This window comes from Colletotrichum lupini, chromosome 5, assembly GCF_023278565.1.
Source record: "Colletotrichum lupini chromosome 5, complete sequence".
NCBI classification, from domain to species: Eukaryota; Fungi; Ascomycota; class Sordariomycetes; order Glomerellales; family Glomerellaceae; genus Colletotrichum; species Colletotrichum lupini.
This window is the reverse complement of record NC_064678.1, coordinates 885211-908409: the sequence shown is the minus strand read 5'-3', so window position 1 is coordinate 908409 and position 23199 is coordinate 885211. Positions and strand designations below refer to the sequence as shown.

At 37.4% G+C, this 23199-nt stretch overlaps 3 protein-coding genes across 3 annotated transcripts; 2 read left to right on the top strand and 1 right to left on the bottom strand.

Annotated features, from left to right (window-relative positions):
- Nucleotides 1-10476: 10476 nt before the first annotated feature.
- CLUP02_09696 (acyltransferase) lies at nt 10477-12917 on the top strand (the record flags this gene model as incomplete). Its single annotated transcript, XM_049288674.1, has 11 exons — nt 10477-10528; nt 10553-10602; nt 10657-10778; nt 10848-10934; nt 11011-11037; nt 11136-11250; nt 11284-11335; nt 11430-11661; nt 11730-11973; nt 12041-12489; nt 12557-12917. 11 exons carry the CDS (start codon nt 10477-10479, stop codon nt 12915-12917), a joined length of 1791 nt encoding a protein of 596 aa, XP_049145818.1.
- A 2611-nt stretch (nt 12918-15528) lies between these two features.
- Nucleotides 15529-17513, bottom strand: CLUP02_09695 (uncharacterized protein; the record flags this gene model as incomplete). The annotated part of the gene is made up of 5 exons (XM_049288673.1): nt 15529-15906; nt 16169-16188; nt 16796-17197; nt 17331-17388; nt 17475-17513. The coding sequence occupies 5 exons, from the start codon at nt 17511-17513 to the stop codon at nt 15529-15531; spliced, it is 897 nt and encodes a 298-aa protein (XP_049145817.1).
- A 77-nt stretch (nt 17514-17590) lies between these two features.
- On the top strand, nt 17591-22495 carry CLUP02_09694 (uncharacterized protein; the record flags this gene model as incomplete). Its single annotated transcript, XM_049288672.1, has 25 exons — nt 17591-17658; nt 17715-17760; nt 17916-18105; nt 18199-18239; nt 18310-18389; nt 18455-18491; nt 18584-18717; nt 18907-18961; nt 19048-19107; nt 19252-19274; nt 19373-19541; nt 19606-19861; nt 19917-20173; nt 20338-20481; nt 20604-20644; nt 20670-20795; nt 20873-20999; nt 21039-21119; nt 21218-21310; nt 21369-21440; nt 21534-21579; nt 21780-21884; nt 21971-22067; nt 22116-22283; nt 22447-22495. The coding sequence occupies 25 exons, from the start codon at nt 17591-17593 to the stop codon at nt 22493-22495; spliced, it is 2565 nt and encodes an 854-aa protein (XP_049145816.1).
- Nucleotides 22496-23199: the final 704 nt, after the last annotated feature.

Below are 23199 nucleotides of genomic sequence, written 5' to 3'. Positions count from 1 at the left end.
AGTAGGTTCTTATTGAAATAGTATTTTAACTAGCTAATTTCTCAATTAGTTATCTAACCAGCTATTTAAGTAGTAGTTTATATATTAATAAGTTTATTTAATAAATTTGTTTAGTAGATTTATTTAGTAAATTTATTTAGTAAATTTATTTAGTAAGTTTATTTAGTTTAAATAAAAAGTAGCTTTAGGTAATATTAAAAATAATAAGGATAAAAAGAATCTTTACGAGCTTTAAAAAGTAGTAAATATTAGCCTATTTAGCCCTTTTTTTAAAAACCTCTACGTTATTATTAAAGTTTAGAACCTCTATAGTTAAGGGCCGCCTCTAACTATTATAGCTAACTATTATAGCTAACTATTATAGCCGACCTTTATTATTAACCTTTTTAACTAGCGCCGCCGTAAAATAGCTTACTTATCCTAAATTAAATAGCGGTTTTCGTATTAAAATTACTATATTATATTAAGCGCGTACTTAGGATATATTACGCGTATTATATAATTAAAAAGTATATTATATTATATAATTTCCTTTAAAAACGTAATCCCGTTAAGGTCGATCTTTTATACTTATAAAGCTAGAAAAAAACCACTATATAAGCGTATATTTACCTACTTAGACCTTTCGTGAAGTAAGTAACTTCTTATATAGTAATTTAACTATATTACTCTCTTTATTATAAAAACCTCTTTTATATACGCTTATTTCCCTTATATTTATATATTCTTGCTTTTATATAAATATTTAGTTTTTATATTCTTCATAAGAATATCCTATATTACTTCGTTAAAGCTATACGTACGAGAAGTACTTATTTAAATAATAAATTAAAAAAGAATTAGTAACGCTAACTAAGGGTAATAAGTACTTTTTAGTTATATATTACGACTTAATATATATAACTAAGACTAGGGCCCGCCCCGTAGGCTTATAGTAGCTATAATATACTATATATATATAAATATAAAAATATAAAATAACTCTTATAAAATAAAAGAACTATAGATAAGTTATATATAAATAAAAAGTAATAATTATATAATAAGGTAATTATTATAATTACTCTAAGTAATTACTTATTAATATTTATTAAGCAATTACTTAATAAATAAGAGTAATTATTAATAAAGAATATGTCCATAAGCGGATTTATATATAGTATAGATTTAAGCCAGGCTTAAAAATAGACTTCTTATAGCTTTTTTAGTAATTAACTTAGCATTAAATTTTATAATCAGTTTTAGCTATTTTTATTAAAAATCTTTTTTAATAAAATTATAATTAAGTATTAAAGTTTTATTTATTTTATAACTTATAAATATAGTTTTAAGGAAGCTATTTATAACTATAATATTACTTACTTAGTACTCGTAGCCTTAATTTTTATTAATATACTTATTATAACTAGCCAGCTATAATATTTTAATTACTCTTATTTAGTAAGTTAGCCTTACGAAACTTATTAAGTAATAAAAAGAATAACGATATTTTTTTAAAACCCCAAGTACTTTTTTATTTAATTTTAGAAAACTTATTAACTTAGCTAGCGAGCTAGTTAAGGCTAAGGATAACGAGATACTTAACGTTATTTAAAACTCCGATAGTAATATAATTTTTAAAAAAGTAAACTATAGAAAAATACGACGTATTATTAAAGAAAAAGTAATGAGTAAAATAAAGAACTTATGGAGCTTTTTAATAATAACTTTATTTAAATAGCCATAACTTTAATTAAAAATAATAAAAATATTATTATTTTTTAAAATATAGTTAACGAAGATATAATTAACTTAGGAATTAAAAAAAGAAAAATAAACGATTTAAAATAAGAAGTTAAAACCCTCCGAGCTATTATTAGTATTATTAAAACTCTTATAAATAAATAAGAAAAACTTAAACTTAATATACTTATCATTTTTAATAAAACTACTAAACGTTTTAAAGAATTTCTAATTTAGATTAGAATTTATTAAACGTTTTATATTACTAATTTTTATAATAAAACTAAACGAGTTATTTATACAATAACCTTTTTTAAAAAACGAGCTCTAGAATAGTTCGAGCCTTTTTAAAAAGAATTCTTTAATAATAACGGTTATTTACTATATTATAAAAAAGAAACTATAAGTATTTTTAATAATATAGTAGGATTTTAAAGTACCCTTAAATCCTTATTTTAGGACCTTAATAAAAAATAATAAGCCGAGAGAGACCTAGTTAATTTTTAATAAACTAAGTTTATTTTATACTACGTTACTAAGTTTAAAAAACTTATAGTACGACTTAATTTTACTAAGGAAACCCGTATTCTTTTATTTTATTAAGGACTAAAGGATAAAGTTAAGGACGAATTTAGTAAAACAAAAATATTAATAAATTCTTTATATTATATCGAGCTTATTATTAAAATTAATACTTAATTATACGAACGACGTAAAGAAAAGGGAGAGGTACGGCGCCCTTAAGCTAATTTTAATAAAAAATACTAAAGCTATAGTAAATTACTAAGTAATTATTAAAATAACTTAAAAGATTAATAATAATAAAGTATATTTTATAAATAATATAAAGGACCTATAGACCTTAGTATTACTAAACATAAAAAGCCTTATTAAAAAACGGATTTTAAGTATTATAACTACGATAAGATAGGATATATAGCTAGAAATTGCTAATAATTCAAACGTATTTAATACTAACATATCTTAGAAAAACGAGCTAATATTATAAGTAAGGAAGTTCTTTATAAATAATTTTTATAAATAGCTTATTATAATAATAGCTATTTTATTTATTAAAATAATAAAAAGTAAATAGGAAAGTACTTTAAATAACTTAAAAATAATAAACGATTTACTTTACTATTTATTAAAACTTTAATAATAGTAATAAAGAAAAAAGAGATATTTACTTATTAACCTTATGTTTTTAAAGAGAATAATATTAAATATATTATTATACTTTTTTAAATTTATAAAAATATAGAAAAGAAGAGTAAAACGGACCCTATTATAAAAAATACGCTTAACCTCTTTAAAGAACGAATTAAATAAAGACTCTTAGTTAATATAAAAAAGTAGCTTTTTAAGTTTAAAAAAAGAGGACTTAATATAGGAAAAATTATAAGTAATCTCGTATATATAGTATAATAAAATAATATAAATTAGAAATAACTTAATAAGTTTTAAAAAAACTTAATTTAGATAAAATACTAACTAAGTTTATTTATATAATATAATAAGTAAATATTAATAAAAAAAGTATTTATAAAGTTAAAGAATAGTTTAAGGACTTTATATATAAAAATAAGATCGAAGTACTTAAGAAACTAACTTTTAACTTTAGAATTATTCATAAAAGAAGAATCGATTTTAAAAAAAAAAAAAAGATATCGAAATAAGAACTAGTTCTTTTTATTTTAATAAAATAGAATTATTTTATAATTTAAATAAACTCGCAACGTTACTTAATAACATACTTAAATAGAAATTAATTATAAAGTATTACTTAGTATTAATAATACTAGCTCTAAAGAAGACGAGAATAAATTATAGTATAAATATATTTATCTATTTAAAAATAATTAAGTTATTTAGTTTTATAGAACTAAAAAACGTAAGAAAGTTATAATAATCCCCTATATAAATAAAGATTATTTTTTATTTAACCCCAAGGACCCCTTTTATAAGGAATTATTTTAAATAGAATACCTAAATAATAAATACTTTTAGTATTTTATATTTAAGTAAGATAATCGTTTTTATTTATAAAAACGTAATAATAGAATTATTAAAAATATTTATATAAAAGATTAACTACTTAGTTAGATATTACTAAGCTTTAATAATAGTAATAGAGCTATATTTAGTCTAGACCCTAACTTTTTTTATAAATTGCTTTAATAGTAAATATATAGAGTAAGAAGATTATAAATATAATTAATACTAGATTTATTATATTAAAAAGGCTAAGGCTTAGAGAGAGTATTAAAATAAATATGACTAAAAAACCTATCTAAAGAAATAAATAATAAAAAACTAAAAAAGCTAATTATAAAAGAATAACGAGAGGTAAAAATAAAAAAAAAAGTTCTTATATATAACTATATAATATAATAATATATATTTATAAGTTAACTTCGATATTTATAAATAAAACTTAAACGCTATTATTAATAGCGGTGCGTAAGAAACTTATATTTTATTAAGAATAATAAATAAACTTAACTTATTATAAATATACAAGGATAAATTATACTAATTATAAATATTAAAAAGAGAACAAGTTAATTATAACTATAAATATATTAATTAAAGGACCGTATATTTCTTAATATATATTAACAATTAATAAGAATAACTATAATATAATATTATAAAAATCGGAAATATCGACGTTATTTTAGGACTTTTATAATTATAAAAGTATAACTTACGAATAGATTAGATTATTAGCTAAATCCTCTAGGAAAATCTAGTTATTAAACGACTTAAAAAGAAAAAGGGTTTAAACAGATTTCTAAGAACTTTGAAAAAACGAAAATAAATATAATATATAGCTTTTATTAAAATAATAAGAAGTTTTAAGAAGTTTATAACTAATATTAATAATTAGGGATCGTAACGACTTTAAACTATATTTAAAAAGTACTAAATATATATAAAACTATTTATAAAACCTAAAGAAATAGGATTATTAGAATATAATAACTAGGATATAAAAATCGAATTTAAAAAAGGAACGTAACTTAGGTTCTATTTAATATATTTAATAAATTAAGAAGAATAAGAGTATTTTAATAAATATATTAATAAGAAAGTTAAAAAAAGATATATTTAACTATTGAATTCTTTTATAGGATTCTCCTTATTTTTTATATTAGAAAAGGGAGGCAAATTAAGACTTATTATCGATTATAAGAGATTTAATAAAATTATAAAAAAGAATTATTATTCCTTATTACTTATTACTAAACTTAGAGATCTATTTTATAAAGCTAATTAGTTTATTATTATAAATCTTAAAGAAGTATTTAACTAAATTCGAATTAAAAAAGGGGATAAATAAAAAACGGTATTTTAAACTCGTAGAGGACTTTTTAAGTACCTTATTATACCTTTTAAACTTATTAATATTTTAATGACTTTTTAAATAATAATTAACTACGTATTTTAAAAATACGTCGATATTTTTATTATTATCTATATTAATAATATTTTTATTTTCTCCTCTAATTCTAAAATATATAAAAAGTATATTTATATTGGGCGATGTTGGAAGCGATGAGGATGGAAAGAATCTTTGCGAGCTCTGGTACGATATTGGCCCATTTGGCCCTTTCTCCGGAAACCTCTACGTCGCCATTAAAGTTTAGAACCTCTGCGGTTGAGGGCCGCCTCTGACCATTGCGGCCGACCATGGCGGCCGACCATTGCGGCTAACCATTACGGCCAACCTCTGCCGTCGACCTTTCCGGCCGGCGCCGCCGCAGGGCAGCTTGCCCATCCCGAATTGAATGGCGGTTTTCGTATTGAAATCACTATATTGCGTTGAGCGCGTGCTTAGGATACATTGCGCGTATTATATAGTTAAAAAGTGTACTGTATCGTGTGATTTCCCTTGAAAGCGTGATCCCGTTAAGGTCGATCTTTTGTGCCTGTAAAGCCGGAAAAAAAACCACCACATAGTATTTTAAAAACTTTAAAATACTAAATTATACGCTGAACTCTCTAAGTACGAATTTTATATATAAAAAGTAGACTTCTTTAAATATATTATTATACTAAAATGAATCTATATATAAGTATCGAAAGTAGAAGTAGTTAGGGACTAGTTTATATTATAAAACGTTAAAGACGTATAAGGATTTTGAAGATTTATTAATCTTTATTAACGATTTTTTAAAAACTATATTAATATAATTAAACTTTTTAATAACTTAATATAAAAAGATACCCTATTCGTTTAGGATTTTAAGTATAAAAAGGCTTTTATTAAAATTAAAAATATAATTATTTTTAAACTAATTATTATAATCCCGGATTTTTAAAAACCTTTTAAAATTAAGATTAATATTTTAAATTTTATTATAAGAGCGGTCCTAGTATAATAAAAAAAATAGAAAAAGCTTTATTTATATTATTTTTATTTTAAAGTATTTTACGGAGTAGAATTAAATTAGTAAATTTATAATAAGGAACTAATAATAATTATTAAAGTATTTTAAAAATAGAGATTATAGTTATTTAAAACTAAATATAAAATTATAGTTTATATAAACCATAAGAACTTTATAAACTTTATAATAAATAATAAGTTAAATAGAGCGAATTCTTATTTAAATATAGCTTTTAAATTATTTATGAAAAAGATTTAGAAAATAATAAAGTAAACGCTCTTAATAAGAATCCTAACTATAAAGTCGCGGTTTTAAAAAAATATAAATTATTTTTAAATAAGAAAAGAATAGTAGCTTTATATTAATTACAAAACTCTTTATAATAACTAAAAGGATTAATACTAGCCTAATTAGAAAAATAACCCCTAAGCTTATTATAGAAATTTATAATATATTAATATATAGTTATTAAGGAATTATTAAAACGTAAAAACGGATTTATTAATATTATAATAAATTTATTATATATTCTAGCACGTATAGCTTTAACGAGGTAATGCGGGACATTCTTATAAAGAATATAAAAAGTGAATATTCATATAGAAGCAAGAATATATGAATATAGGGGAAATAAGCGTATATAAAAGAGGTTTTTGTAATAAAGAGAGTAATATAGTTGAATTACTATATGAGAAGTTGCTTGCTTAACGAAAGGTCTAGGTAGGCAAATACACGCCTATATATAAGCATAAAAACCTCCTACTAGAAGATTCCATTGCTTATTAATTATGATATAATTAATAAGCGTATACGTAAGTGAATGCGTAATCGTAGTACGTAATTCCGCCTCGAGTAAATTCCAGATTATTCAGTTACCTTCCAGTACTTTCCATTGCTCACGTAAGCTTATATAAGCAGTATTGCTTACATAATCAATACCTATAATAATCTACAGAAATCGTAGATTAATATGGTATATAGTTTGCTTACGTAATATTGATAATAAGGCGAATAATAAGGTAAACAAAGTTACCTTCGTAACATATATATTAAAATTATAGAAGTAATTAAGGATTACGTAACTTATAAAAAAAGTAAGAATAGCTTATATAAACTATACGGTAAGTTATAATTATTATAATTATTAATAAAAGTATAGTAATTAATTATATAGGACTTTATTATTAAACTACTAAAGTCTAGAGAACTAATTATTAAAGTATAATATAATAATATCTTAGTTATAGTTAACCGACTTACTAAGTTTACTTATTTTATTCTTTATAAAGAATTTAGTACTATAAAAGACTTAGTATACGTATTTATTAAAGTTATATTCTTAAACTACGGTTTACTAAAAGAAATTATTTTTAATAAAGATAAGCTATTTACTTTAAAGTTTTAGAAATTCTTAATTTTATAACTTAGTATAGACTATAAACTATTGATATTATTTTATTTATAAACTAATAAATAAATAAAAAAGATTAATTAGATTTTTAAAATATACCTTCGTTATTATATAAACTATAACTAGGATAATTAGGTAGTACTTTTATTAATAGCTTAGTTCGTATATAATAGTATAGTTAATAAAAGTATAAAAGAATCTTTATTTTATTTTAATTATATATTTTAATTAATAATATATAGAGAAGTATAATAAGGACTATAAGCTATAAAAGCTATGATAAACGTAAGTAAATTTAAAAAGATTTATAAATAAGCCTTATTAAACCTCGAGTTTATATAGTAATATATAAAGAGGAATATGAATAGATTAAGGATTAAATAACTATTTTTTAAAAAAGGGGGTAGTACTTATCTCTTTTATTATAATATTAAAACAAAATAAGTAAGGAATAAATTAGATTATAAAAAACTTAGACTTTTTAAAATTACTAAAAAAGTCTTATTAATTAATTACGAATTAAGATTACTAAATATAATATAATACAATCCTATTTTTTATATTTTATTACTCGAACTTATATTAAGAGGTTTATATATAGAAAATTATATTATTATTAAACTAAACTAATTAAGATACGAAGCTAAATAAATTATTGATTATAGAGTTAGGAACGAGATATAAGAATTTTTAATTAAATAAAAAAACTATAGATATAAAGAAAATAAATAGGAACTTATTACGAACCTTTAGAACTCTTAGGAATCTTTTTTAAAATATTAAAGTTAAAATTAAAACTAGAATTCTTAGTTATTATAATATCTTAATTAATTATTTTAAAAATATTATTAAACTATACCTCTTATATAATAACTAACTTATCCTCGTTAATAATATTAAGAAGATTAGGGATTACTTTCCTTTTTTTAAATATTATCTTTTTTCTTTTAAAAACGATTTAATTTTAATAGAGACTAATCTATTTTAGCTTATATATAATATAAAGCCTCTACCCGTTTTTAAAAAAGAAGCTCTTTTACTTTTTTTTCTATATTCTAACTTATTAGTTTTAAAGCTTTAGCAATTTATTATAAATATAATTAATATAGAGAATATTAATAAAAGAAAAAGAAACTTATAATCGTATATAGTATTAGTAATTATGTTATAAGAACGACTATAACGTATATACTTATAATACTTTAATTTACTTTTTAATATTTTATATTTTTACTCTAATAAATAATAAAAAGAATAAAGTATTTCGATTTTAAATTCTCGCTCTTTAATTTTAAAAATAAGTTTTAATTAACGATATATTAAAAATCTAGTAAATATTTTAGTATTTTTAAAAGAATTATTTAATAAAGCCCTAACCTAGGTCATAACGACTTATTTATAAGTCTATAGGGATAAGACTTTCAAAAAAGAGACCTAATATTATAACTTAATATATATAACTAAGACTAAGGCCCGCCCCGTAGGCTTATAATAGCTATAATATATCATATATATAAAAATATAAGAATATAAGGTAATTTTTATAAAACGGAAGAATTATAAATAAGTTATATATAAATAAGAAATAGTAATTACGTAATAAAGTAATTATTAAAATTACTCTAAGTAATTATTTATTAGTATTTACTAAGTAATTATTTAATAAATAAGAGTAATTATTAATAAAAAATATATTTATAAAAAGATTTATATATAGTATAAACTTAAGCTAGGCTTAAAGATAGACTTTCTATAGCTTTTTTAATAATTAACTTAGTATTAAATCTTATAATCGTTTTTAGTTATTTTTATTAAAAATCCCTTTTAACGAGATTATAATTAATTACTAAAGCCTTACTTATTTTACGACTTATAGATATAGCTTTAGGGAAGCTATTTATAATTACGATACTACTTACTTAGTACTTATAGCCTTAACTTTTATTAATATACTTATTATAACTAGCTAGCCGTAATATTATAAACGTCGCTACTTTTTATAAAATAAATTCTATTCTTATATAATTATATTAGTATAATATTACGCCCTACCTTATTTTATTAAGAACTACTTCTCTTTTTTAACTTCTCAATACCGTAGTTAATAAGCCCTTTAAATAGTAGTTTTTAAAAATAACCGACGCTTACGTACTAAAAAAAAAAAAAAGTAGTTAGTTAGTAAAAAGAGCTTAAGTAGGAGATTAGTATAAAAAAGATAATAATTACCTAAATAGTTATTATAATAGCTACGTAATTAACTAATAAAAAGGGCTTAATAATTAACTAGGCCTTTTTATAATATAAAATATTTATTTAGCCTAATAGTAACTAAGTTAATAAGATCCGGATTAAAAACGTACTAACCGAGGCTATTAATTATACTAAATAAGAATTATATAATATAAAAACTTATATTAAGTAAGAGACGCTATAAAAAGAGATTCTAAACTATACTATTTAAAATAATAGGCTAGAGTATATTTTTATAATAAAGGACGTCCGTAATAATATTAATAAGTAGTATATCGACCTAATAGTCTAACTACTTAGTAATTAAGCTATTAAAGATTAGGGGCGGGCTAGAGGCTAGGGGCTACTTACGTATACACGGCTTTTAATTAACCCTTTTACCTATTTCTATTAATTTAACGTAAAAAGCCCAAATCCGTTAAGTTTATTAAAATAATTACTAAATTAAATTAATTATAAGTCTAGCCTCGACGGTAAGCTCTTATTAATCCGATTACTTAAAATATTAGTCTATATTAAAATTACGTAGCGGCCGTATTTACCTAAATTAGGTAGTATTATAGTTCTACTAAACCGCTAGCAGGGTTAGCACGGGCTAACGCAAGTTCGAACGGCGTGAGTTTCTACGGTACATGGCACGTGCCTGTACCAAATGCAGCCAATTGTGGAGGGGGAGCCGTGCGTGCTTGCCCCGCCATGGAGCCATTCCGCATGTCGCAGCTGCAGCAGGCAGGCAGCTCCCACTTTGGTGCTTTCCCATGCTGATAGTCAGGTTCCAAGCGCAGGCGCACTTTCTCCGAAGCAGCCGGCACACCGCACACCGTCAGACGATGACATACCACCGCAGTACGTACCGTGAACCCCTCCATCCTCCAGATTCGGCCCAAAACCAAGGCCAAGGCCGTGAGCTGGCTGCGCTCGGCCGATGCTGCAGACTCAAACCAGTTACCAGACCAGACCAGACAAGACACCGGACCATGTCTCTACCGCAACTCTGAGTCTGTACTGTGTAGATTCTTTCCCTGCTGTTCGTTGTGTTACCTCATGCCCTCCTCCACTTTGAGCAGGGTACATACTCCTTTGACGCCTCACCAAGCCTGTTCGGATAGCTTCAAAGGCAACACTCTGCCGCCCATTTACCGCCTCATACCCTCGTACGCGACCTTACCTTGCTCGACCTAACTATCTGGCCATCCCTACCCCGACCTAACTCTGCTGGCCGAACCACAGCTTGACACCTTCAACCGCGATGACGCCGTATGCATAGCAGCTTCAAACTCCTACAAGGCACCCAAGCTCACCTAACCCGTCCTACGAACATCGACACTCCTACCCTCGGCTTCCTTTTCTTCCAGCCTACATGCTGACGAACTTCGAACATTTCTCCGTTGCCCTGCCCTCTCGGTGGCACTGATCGACCGTCTCCTCCCCCGACCCTCCGACCCCGCCGCGCCAGGCATCACCCTGGCTGTCGACTGTCCAGCTGCTCGTCTCACATGCTAGGTCGCACGCGACGTCACGGCCAACTCTTTCACCACCGCGCAACGAGGGCCTCGTCCCTAAGAAGCCCTGAAGCGATATCCCATACGTTTCGGGTGGTTTCCATCCTTCCGACGCCATCCTCATGCCTCTTGAATCTCCCCTTCAAGGCTACGACCGAACGAATAATCCCATAACCGCCATCATGGCGACCGACGTCCACAAAACCGATGCGAAAGGCGATGCGAAGAGCGATATCAAGGTTCCTGCGCCAGCTCCCAACGCGGGCTTGGTCAGAAAACCAAGCGATCCTCATCCGGCTGGTCGCGTCAAACACAGCCTAGTAGTGCAGGTCCTTCGGGGCTTCTCGTTCGGCGTTTACTTTGCTGCTTGTTGCCTTGCGTACGTTCCCCACAGAGCTGCTTGGTCAACCTTTGCGACAGCGTTTTTCTAACATGTTTCGCGCGCAGCATCATCACGACCCAAATCTTGGGCGTTCCACTATACTGGGCGAATCGCGACATGTTCTACTCCTACATGGCACTCACGAAGCAGTCCTTTGGCCTGACTATCACCGCCATGACCCATATTTGGAGCAGTACTACCATCAGAATAAGCGGCGATGCGTCGATGAACGGGCAGATCCAGAAGACGGCGGACGGAAGGGTCCAGTTCAACTTTCCAGAGCGTGTGGTGCTCATCGCGAACCATCAGGTACGATGCACCTCGTCTTTACCACAATTGTGATGTGGAATATGGGGATACTGATGGTGCTGGATAGATCTACACCGATTGGCTCTACCTATGGTGGGTGGCCTACGCGAACTCTCCGAGCATGCATGGCCACATCTACATCATTCTCAAGGAATCTCTCAAGTACATCCCCGGAGTTGGCGCCGGCATGATGTTCTACGGCTTCATCTTCATGTCGCGCAAGATGTCGACCGACCAGCCGCGACTCGCGCACCGACTTCAGAAGCTGAAGAAGCAACACGTTGGCGCCAACGGGAACAAGTATCTTGATCCCATGTGGCTCTTACTCTTCCCCGAGGGTACGAACTTGTCCACCAATGGTCGCAGGAAATCGGCGGCTTGGGCCAAGAAGAACGACCTTAAGGATCCCGAACACGTCCTGCTGCCCCGGAGCACAGGCACGTTCTTCTGCTTGAACGAGCTGAAAGGTTCGCTTGACTACGTTTACGACTGCACAGTCGCGTACGAAGGAGTTCCGTAAGTGAAGGCTTCTCCACGCATTCGTTTGCAACATTGTACGCGACACGTACTGACAGCATTCCAGCCGTGGCAAGTTTGGCGACCAGTTCTTTACTCTCACTAGCACCTACTTCCAAGGTCGCCCCCCCAAGTCGGTCAACTTCCACTGGCGTCGCTTCCGCCTCGCCGATATCCCTCTGGACGACGCCAAAGTTTTTGACACTTGGCTGCGCGAGCGGTGGTACGAGAAGGACGCCATCATGGAAGAGTACCTGTCCACGGGACGCTTCCCCGCGAGCCAGGACCTCAAGGGTGGCTTCGTCGAGACGGAGGTCCGCTTGAAGAGCTGGATCGAACTCGGACAGATCTTCGTCGTGGTCGGCATTGCCGGCCTCGTTTTGCGCATTGTCGCCAACTCTATCACTAGATTCGCTTCGGTTCTCTAGAGCAGAGGAGCATAGTTGCCTCGAAAGACCCAGAGAATCAGTCCGTGTTTGGGGGCTATCTTTTGTCCATTGGCGATTGGTTACAGGTACATGAGCTGCGGGAAGGTTATCATCAGAAAGGCTATGACGTATGGTAGCGACTGAACTTTGGGACATGGGAGCTTCGGCTTGAGTTTGACGGCGTCCTTGGAGTATCCGGCGTTGAGCTCTTCAGATTCCTTCTTTGATACGAGATACAAGCTACAGCGCATCATCTCCATCGGGCTTTACCCTCATTGTGATCGTTGTCCCTTTCCATCCACATCTTTTGGTAAACTCGAAAGACTGATGCTGGAGGGCGGATTCACGCCGGGGCAGATATCCTAGCTTTTGGTCAGTACGTGTTCAGGTCTGCTGGTCCCCCGCCCTACCGAACTGATGCGATAGGCCATGTCGGCCGCCGTACTCATGGCGCTACGCGGCATCTTCATGCCCGATCTACGACGTATCACTCCAATAGTTACGATGGGAGCAGTTTTCTTGGCATCTTTCGCCGTAGAAAGTCGATGAGGTGGAGTTTTGGGGTTGGGTCGGTCTGACAACAAATACGAGAGCTATTTGTTGATAATTTGCGGTGGGTTTGAGAAGCTCGAGATGTCCACCAGCCTTGAGGGACTCATGGGTACGGAGAGGCTCCCTCTTGAAGCTGGGCTAGAGCCTAGGCGCGCTCGGTCTATCATAGTAGGGTCTTATTCAGTTGGATTTAAGGTACCATGAGACGAAGATCATGTATCGGACGGTGACGGCCTTCTTGTGCATGTGGTACGGGTGGCACACGAGGATGATGAGGTAGGCGGTTGGAAACCTACGTTTGGATATTAGGCTGTTGCTCTCTTTCAATACACCCTAGGCCGAATACATAGTACTAGATGATCAGACTTTTCAATGACTGTTGGGGAAGAGTGTCTGAGCGCGAGGCAATGCGTCTCTCTAGGTATCTGGTAAGTCCATAATGAAGCCGCGCTATCGGTCGGGAATTTCGAGGCTGATGGACTGGAGGGCTGTAACCTGCTGGTGAATGCTATTTCAGACGGAAGCAAGGCCGTTCCGGCGTACCCGTGCCTCTAGCAGTCAAGTTAATAGTCCGAATGTTACCTCGCTCAGTGAAAGGTGCGGTCTGTCGCTTGAAGTAGTGGAAGCTGTAAAGGGGGGCTCATTAGGACTGCCTGCACACCACTCACTTGTAAAGAGCTGGCCTGTTCCGTGGGCAGTGATGGCAATGCCTTCCAATCGGGCTAAAGAGGACAATGCCATGTTGCTCACAAATGATACCTGTCAAACATCCTGATCTTCAGCTTGGTTATACAGAAGTAGCTAGGCCCTACCCAGGTGACCTTTCCTAAGTACTGCTCAAGTTACATGGGCCTCTTGTTTCACGCAGTCGCTGGTCGAGGTACACTCAAATAAGTTTCTGGAGGACACCATACCAGCGAATACTTTAACGAGTACACCTACGAGCTTTCATGTGCAGAGTCTCAATAGCTTGGCAGCTGATCAGTGATCTGAGATGATTATGGGTGATAGATTCGTTGAGCTGACGGCCCAACAAGTGTCAGGGGTCTCAATGCTACCCAGGCTCCATTGTGGACTTGAGGCATAAGCCTGATAGTCTACTGATTGCGGCTGTTAACCATGCCGCTTGGACACTGAGTCCTTGATAATGGGTCAATTTTTGCGGAGAGAAGTGCATACTTTACTGAAGTCTCACGCCCACACCGTCCCGCGTCGGCATGTGGGCAACGGCGGCAAGACGCACCCTGGCCTGAATGGAAGCCTCTTCCAACACCAACCTGGTGGTATTCACGGACCTTGTCCGTGAATACAACAATTCTCCGACTCACACTTCGGGTGCCCTTACATGTAAATACATCTTCTGGGGACTTGCAGGCTGGACCTCACAGTACTTGGTTGCTTCAGACCAAACACACAATAGCAGGCTGGGCTCTTGGTTTCAGTTGGCAGGCCTGCGCTGCCCACTCAGCAGGCCAGACCTTCGCAGGAAGCCCAAGGTGACCACGATACGTCCAGCCTGAGTATGGACGCACATCAAATATGACGCTCCCGTGCCGTCAAAGTCGGTCTGCCCCCGTGGGCGGTAATGAAAGGGCTGCATGACTCGACTTTCTCGGTGAGATCTTGCCGATCTGGGAAGTATTTTAACGAAACCTGTGGGTTTTTGACATGGGGCAACTACCGAGAGGGACTTTGAGTCTGAATGGAGATAGCAGATCATAGACTGGTGGGGAAGCCGGACATGAGCCGTCACTCTTGATGCGGACAGTGGATGGATGTGGCTGGAGGCACGTGGACTTGATCAGGAATTGTGAGGTGATTTGCTACTTTCACGGCAGGCAATTGAAGTCATTATGGTTTCCGTATCATTTGCACTGTTGATTCGCATCATTTCCCCAAAAATGATGTTGTCAATCACTCCAGTCCACTTCCTGTTTCCCACGCTGTAAAGTATAGTCCCCCGTCCTCAAGGAACGCTACGACTTGAGGTAGTTCGAACATCACGCGAGGCCTTTGTCCTGATACCTCTTGCCAGCCTCTTCCTGTCCGTCATATTTCATCATTCCTTGCCTGTCTCTCGTGTTGCATCGTTTTGTGAACTGAGGGGAGATGACTGAGAATTCGCCCGTCTTGGCCGAGGACCGCCGCTGTGTTGGGCCGTCTTCAGTCTTTTGTACTCGGCGACTATTCTGATGAAAGTTTGCTGCGGTATTGAAATGTCCTCTTCTAGTTCGATGACGATATTTTGGCCGTCTTGAAACATGTACACCCCTGGCCGTTCGCGAAGCTCCTGTTTGACTGCTGGGTATAGGCGGCTTAGCGCATTCTCCTCGTCTTCGGTCAGTCTTCGATACTCGCGTTGAGTGTTGCTCATGTTTCTGTGATTCCGTGATTGGACGAAGGACGGTTGTTCTGGAGTTGAGGTCGAAGTGGCGGGCTGTTTTGGGAAATGACATTTGCATCCACCGAAATGCCGTGTACTTTCGGCTTCATTTATTCATTTCCTGGCCCTGAATTGAAGATCTCCCTCATGATAGATGGTAGCTCATCGCGATGTTCTCGCGAGTCAACTTGCGAACGGGCACTTTTCAGCTCTCGAGCAATGTTGAAGATTGCAAATAAGCAACATTCCTCGTTCAGCGAATGCCAGTGAAGGATGAGAGTTCAGACAAAACCGGTGAACAAGCGTCAGAACTTACGGTCAATCCGCCGGGCGATGCTGGTCCGAGACCCTGTCAGTGGCTTGCAAGGGCGGCCAGCCATCCCATGCTTCTAAGGCGCTCCGGGGCACGGCCAGTTGGGCAGAATTAATACCCGCCCAACAGGGCGTCCACGAGACCCTTGCTAGGGTAATTCCTGGATGTTAAAGTGCTTCGATTGGCAACCGGTGGGAGAAGAATGATCTTCGTGGCGCGCATCTCGGTGAGCTCCCTGGCCTACTCGTGTTTCTATCCATGCCTGTCATTTGTCCCACGGCCTATGCTCATGTCTATCCAACGCGGATTGATACCTCGTGATAACAGGATTGACTTGTTATATCCGGTGGCGAACCTTACCGATTCATGATACTTCCGACTTCAAGTTGTCTCGTGTCATGTTGCTGGGGATCTGGTGCTACTTCAGCCTTCGCCCTATCCTGGGATTCAGGCATGGATCGAGATCCAGCTGCTTACACGCAGGTAGGCTACGAGAGTCCGTAATGCTTCTAGTGAATCCTCCAATCGGGGCAAACTTTTACGGCTGGGTTCGAAGTTTCTAGTGAATTTCTATCGTAGTATTCACAAACCTCCAGCTGAGCCATCCCTATTGCCGGTCTTCATCCGTACATGTCGTTGCCGTACACCACGATGGAACGTTCCAGTCTGGAAATTCGTCGGCAACTTCCCGTATTGCAGCCCCAATCAGCGCCTGAAGGTCTCTGCAATAATTCTCAGTCTCTCGAAACACGGACACAGCTTTACTGCGCACAAACACAATTCCCTTCAGCCCCGGCATACGCCGTGGAAGTTGACGAATGGTACGCGTAACCAGGTCAGAGACGAAGCCCCTGTCGAGTCCGTTTCCGAAAACGGAATCGTCGATGGCCAAGTAGCGGACGTCCATCAGGTCTGACGCATCGCACAAAGACATGGCTGTAAAGTACTGTGCGGATGCCGCCATGAAACCTTTTAGTGGACCAAAGTGTAAGACGTCGACTTCGGGGTTGAAGTAAATCTTTGGTACTCCAGCTATTCCGAATTTCAAGTTACCATAGAATCGTATGGCTTCTTGTCTTGATTCGCGGCAAGCGTGTAAGATGGCCGGGACTTTTGCTGGAGAAGTCCCCCAGGTTGAATGGGATGTGTCGCATCGAATCGAAACTGTTCGGGTGTTTGGTAAGCTTAAGAGCCATATTCTCATCCGAAGCTTGGTCGGCAGCCTGGGGAATGGATGCTTCATGTTGTAAGTTAGTGAGTCCCAAGATCCCAAAGGTCGTGTGGTGCGCAAAGTGTGTACTTGACTTACAAACACCATATCTGCCACACTGTGATGATTTTCGGCCATGTCTGTTGATGCAAGTTGTGTACCGAAAGGAGTCATGTTACTCATGTGGAATGCAAGTAATGGAGGGCACGCTCATCATGGCCAAGAGTTGGAACGCTGTCATGTATTACAGACATCTTCAATGCACACGTTACCGCGATATTGGGTATTGATCCTCGCAAATCTGTTGATGTTTTATCTCATCTTGAGAGACACCTTTAGCTCAAGCTTGAGTCGTGTGATCGCAGCCCTACGGCGAGCTGAGTCTGTCTTGCGAAGGGATTACGAACTTCGTCGATAACGCGGCTCGGTAGCTGTTCTAGGAATATTGAATCTTGATTTGCCTGTCAAGCTGAAGCTAACATCGAGATGAAATACAAGAAAAAGAAATGAGAAACGATAATCAGTTTCTGAGAGGACCAGTTACAGAAACAACTGGGCAAATCACCGTTCTGTGCCGCCATGTCAAATTCACCGGTAGGAGATGACTTGCAGTTTCCCCCCAACCAACAGTCTCTTGATCGTAACTACAATCATAAATCATATTGCACTTCATGCGAAGTCGCTTACTCGGAGCCACGATTGGGCTGCGATGAGGCACTTATCCTTGATCGTCTCTAGGGCCCTTGATTCTGGACGGTTGGTATCACCGTATTACGATAGCAGCCAACTTGTCTGAACGGATCGGACTTCGAATCCAAGTCAGAGAAGAGGCCTCATAAGACCAACGACAGAAACAGACACGCAGTCTGACATGCCATTGGGCAGCGTGACCGGGGTCAGTCGGACCCGCAGTTTTGCGCTCAGGCAAAAGTAGCAAATAGCATACCGACATTTCTTCGGGTCTGTCCAAATCAAGACGGCGGCAGAACGGCAGAGAAGTTACAGGGACATTAAGTGATAATCGCCCCATTTCTGTCACCTGTCAGAATATAAGCCGTAACGGGCTGAACTCTACGTAGCACCACGTACATGGGTCCATCTTGTGGCGTTGAATCGGTGAGCTAGAACCCTCTATCCTGGGCATTAGATTGGAAGGCATCTCCGGGTCCCGAGCGCCTGGTCAAAGGATCCATGGACGATCTGCCTAGCTTGGGCTTACAAACCTTGATTTTAGCCCTCGAGCAGAAATCCGTGGATTTTGCCCGGTGATTGAGGAGGGCGCTGTCGGAAATGGCGTGATTTTTCTCATGTGGGAAAGGTTGGTTTCAAATCAGCCCGGCAGGTGAAATTCTTAAGAGCTCTACATATGCCTGAACGCCGACTCCAACGCTCGGGTTCTTGAGAAAAAGGGAAAACAACACTACTAGGCACGAGGTGGCTGGCTAAGAACCCCTAAATTATTGAAACGATTCAGAGTAGTGCCAGCCACACCGTCACAAAACGTCATTTCTTGGGCAATGTCAGCCCATAGTCTTGTCTACTACATCTATTTCAAATTATCTATTGATTGGCAGTGCTCCCTGTGTGTATGGCCTTAGGTAGGCTTGGGAGAAAGGTCGAAAGAACAATTGCAGCAACTCGAGAAGTTTGAGGGATGGACACAACATCGGAGAAACATCTCTCGTCGCCTCAGAATGATTTCGGTACCTACTTGCCTTACTTGGAGGAGCAAGTCGCGTACTAAGTTTCGTGAAGTTTAGGCTCGCCATATCGTCTACGCCCGACCGATCCCGACGTAACCGGCTTATGCTATCAAATGATGCGTATCATGGTGGATGTAGCTTGACGGGAAATTTTCGTCACGAGTCGTGCATAGGTCCACCGCCTCTTGACGGATATGTAGTCGGATTCAACGGATAACAGATTAAGGTACTGGGCGATTTTTAAGAGCATATAACATAGAGCAATTTCCCTCTGCCACTTCCAACATTACTAAGACTGACGGAACTCGTTTGCGCATCGGCTGACTTGAAGTCAAATTCGGACCAAATTCCGCTGCGAGTCCAGGGCGCGTGGGACACGAGGGGCTGGCAGGTTGGCCTACACTTCTCCACAGGCGGAACATGGGTTAGGATTGGAGATAGCACCCCCAGTCTCTTCTCAAAGGTTTGACTTGCCCAACGTGGCAAAACTTTTCAAAAAATATTCCACAAGTAGAAACAGGCGTGAGCTTGGCGTGACTGCTACGGTGTTCACGCCCAAGAGGTTCAGACTTACGACCACAGCAGCAACAGGCAGTAAGCCCGTACCGATTATCTCTCAACCATCTGTACGCTCAGGGAATTATCCTCGCCAAGAAGACCTGGATCAAAGCCCGAGCATGTTCCCGTTCAAGTGCAGAGTAGTGAAGATCAGAGAACGAGCTGGGACATGCGTACCAGTTGCTAGATCTAACTCGAGCCTTACTTTGCCTGATATTCTCATGAGTAGAGACAGCGCAGTCCGCCATGGATGGGTGATATGACTCTCGCGCCAGTCCAGTCGGGGACCATCGCGGCCGATTGGACTTCAATTCCAGCCCAATTCCTGGGCTTGACCTGTTGATCAGCCCCTCTTCTTCCGGTCGTCATAGAAAAGTTATAAATGAAATAACTGTCGCTCTACAATTCTTCCGACATAATACGCAATTCACCACTTTCCTACTGCGGCTTCACGCATATGAGCCTAGCATGGTTGAACAAATCGCAACCGGAAAGAAGCCCGGGAGCCACTTTGTTCATGTCCACATTAAGGACCAAGTATGGCGTGTCTCGTAGAAGTCGCAGATAAAGAATGATGCCAATGTCACGAAAAGCTACGAGGATATAAGCCATACCGGCTCCGATCATCCTCGCCAATGAGGGCAAAGCCATCTAAAAATCGTTACTAATCATATTGACCGAACTTTCGAAGCTCAAACAAGAAGTCTGCACGATTTAACAACGCGCCACACCGACTTTACACATCCGCCATGGATCGCTATCCGTGTATCAACAGATACAAGTACACCGTCAACTGCCCATCTTGGGTCTGGGTATATCGTACTCGTTGCGAAAACTGCGTTCTGGTAAGCAATCACTTCCAGACAGCGAGGTATTATGGAAAAAGTCTTGACATCGAGTAGTACGATCTTTAAGAACATCGGGCCCCAGGATTTGGTTATGGGGAAAAAAGCCATATCCGGAATAGGCGGTAGCAAAGTTCACCAAGGAATCATACGCGCTGATTAGGTGATTGAAATGCCCAACACTACAGACATCAAACCATGATATCAAACAATGAAGCCTGTATCTACGTACGGACGAACCTTGTGTACCTTGTAGCGGAGTCTTGGGCATACAAGTACGCAATGAGCGCTTTCAAGGAGCTAAGGAGCTATGCGTACGCAAGAACCAAGGCACGACTTGACCATTCTCCACTGCTGCCTTGCTGCCGCCGCCGATCCGTCTTAAAACGAGTCCTTGCCGTGGAGCCGATGAGATACTCGATGCAGCATGGCGCATTGATCAGTACCTTCAGTCAAGGCTAGACGTGTTTTGCCAGCCTCAAGATGAACTTCCACCGGGCCAGACCCTCCGGCAGAGCGTTCAGGAGCAAGGTTATACGCTTACACCGCTCAGGTAGCCCGTAGAGAAGGCCCGGAGCGAGGTTGAAAACCTTGACATAGGGGGTCTTACAAGGGGTAAGCAAGCGCACCGCATGGATGTAACGTAGCCATGTGGGTTAGGCCCAGCCGAGCTGTCTCCGTCCCCTGTCTCCATGTCTTGTGATGATTGCTCAACGCTTTGGCTCACTACAAGAAGTTCTGTATGTCGATGCGTCTCAACAAGTTCGACTACAGCCTGATCAACGCACCAAAGCCTTGTAATTCGTCATTGCCTGCGATCGGCACTATTGTTCGTAACTCGGGTTCGGAACGACCGTAGATTCGAGGGTTATGCCCTCTTTGGGAAGACCAAAGGGGTGTCCGAAAGCTCATCTTCTGGAAATGAAGACATGCGGAACCTGCAAGATGCCGGTCTGAATGTGCATCTTCCACCCAAAATACGAGTGGTTTGCCACCAAATAATTTGAGGGAATGTCCGTTCGCGACGTACGACTACAGCCGACACACCACAGTCGACAAGCTATCCCATCGACTGCTGCAAGGCAACAGTACATCCGAGTGCGGGGGAAGAACTAATCAGGCGTTATTCCGATTTATTTCTATTATATCCGCAAATTAAAAGATTTATATCTCGGAGAATTTGGAGAAAAGCTGGAGACTATTGTACTGTCGCCTTATAGCAGTCGATGGGATAACATACTCATTGTAGTTATCCCCATATGTAACGACCGTCAAGAATCGTTCACTGCACATGCAAGAACTCTCAGCGGCTGATATCAGTCTCCTGAAACTGTCAAACAGTCGACAAAGCGGGCTTGGAACCTGTGCCTCTTGCCCTTCTGACTGGCCCCTAGTGAAGATGAGTAAGTAGCGATCATGTGTTGCCCAGCCTTTTCGTAATGCTTTTGCTGGAATTTGGAATTTCTCACTTCACAGCTACTGCTTCAAGGACTATGTTCTGGCAAGATTCCCAAGTCTTTGTCAGAGAAAGGCCTAGCATTTGACCTCAACAGGTATTTACACACCGTGTCTTCATGCCGAACCCCGTATGTGAACACCCGCTTCCTTCAAGCCTTCAACACACCATTATAAAGAAACACGATCCTTGCTCGTATGCACAATCAAGCGACATTTTACCACACATATCTCTCTCTCGTCCACACCCTTTGTCCGTCTCATATCACGTCTTCTGGGACCAAGGCCACACCGTCCTTCCTCATGGACATACACCTTGTCGTAGGCATATCACACGCCTCATTCAGGTGGGCTTCTTTCTTCTGAGTGAGCTCAAAAGAGCTAGATGAAGTGTCCTCTATGATAAAGATCTAGTTGGTTGTGACAACACACTCTATTTGCGGACATCTCGAACGCCATATCAGTCTAGTCGAAGCCCGGAGGTACTAGGCAGTGACGAAGAATCACTAGGGATACTCAAATCACGTTGAAGTCAGACATTCTTGCCAAGGAGAATTGAGTCGAATTCAATTAAATACAGCTATCCAACTTTTGGCAACTTTGAAGATCAATTATAAAAACCTCCTAGCCATCCCGATACCGATTCATTACCATGGCAAAGAGCGAATCCCGCGAACTCGAACTAAATCTTGACTAACATTCCGGCGAGAGAAAGAACCTGCCGGGTGTCAATAGCAAGGGATGGACCTATATTTATGGTTACCGATGCGTAGATTGCATCACAATATGTGCTTTACTTAGAGAGAGAGGTGCCGAAGATAGAATGCGAGGTAGAATTCTCACATTGAGACCTCTAGAACGGTATAGGTAAACTATCAAACTTATAAGAGAGTCATAGACTTGTCAGTGATGTGGATAGTGATCCATTGATACTCATCTGGCTGCAATGATAACGTCTCGCGATTACGAGACCGATGTTGGTTCATGGCTCATGTAGGAGATTGGGATGGGCTGTGTGACGTTGATCCCACCTACTGATCGTTCAAAGAAGCCGATGAGCCGTCGTAAATCATCTGTTTCTACCTGCCACTAGTAACCACCATATGAAAAATCACAAAAAACAGAAACATAAGCATCTTACATTGGGGGCCAACAATGTTTTGATGACTCGACTTATCGTGGCCATACTAGGTACGGCAGGAGGAAACACTTTTTGCACCGTCTCAATTCGAGCGTTATCGTCATCGGCATACAGGGACGAGT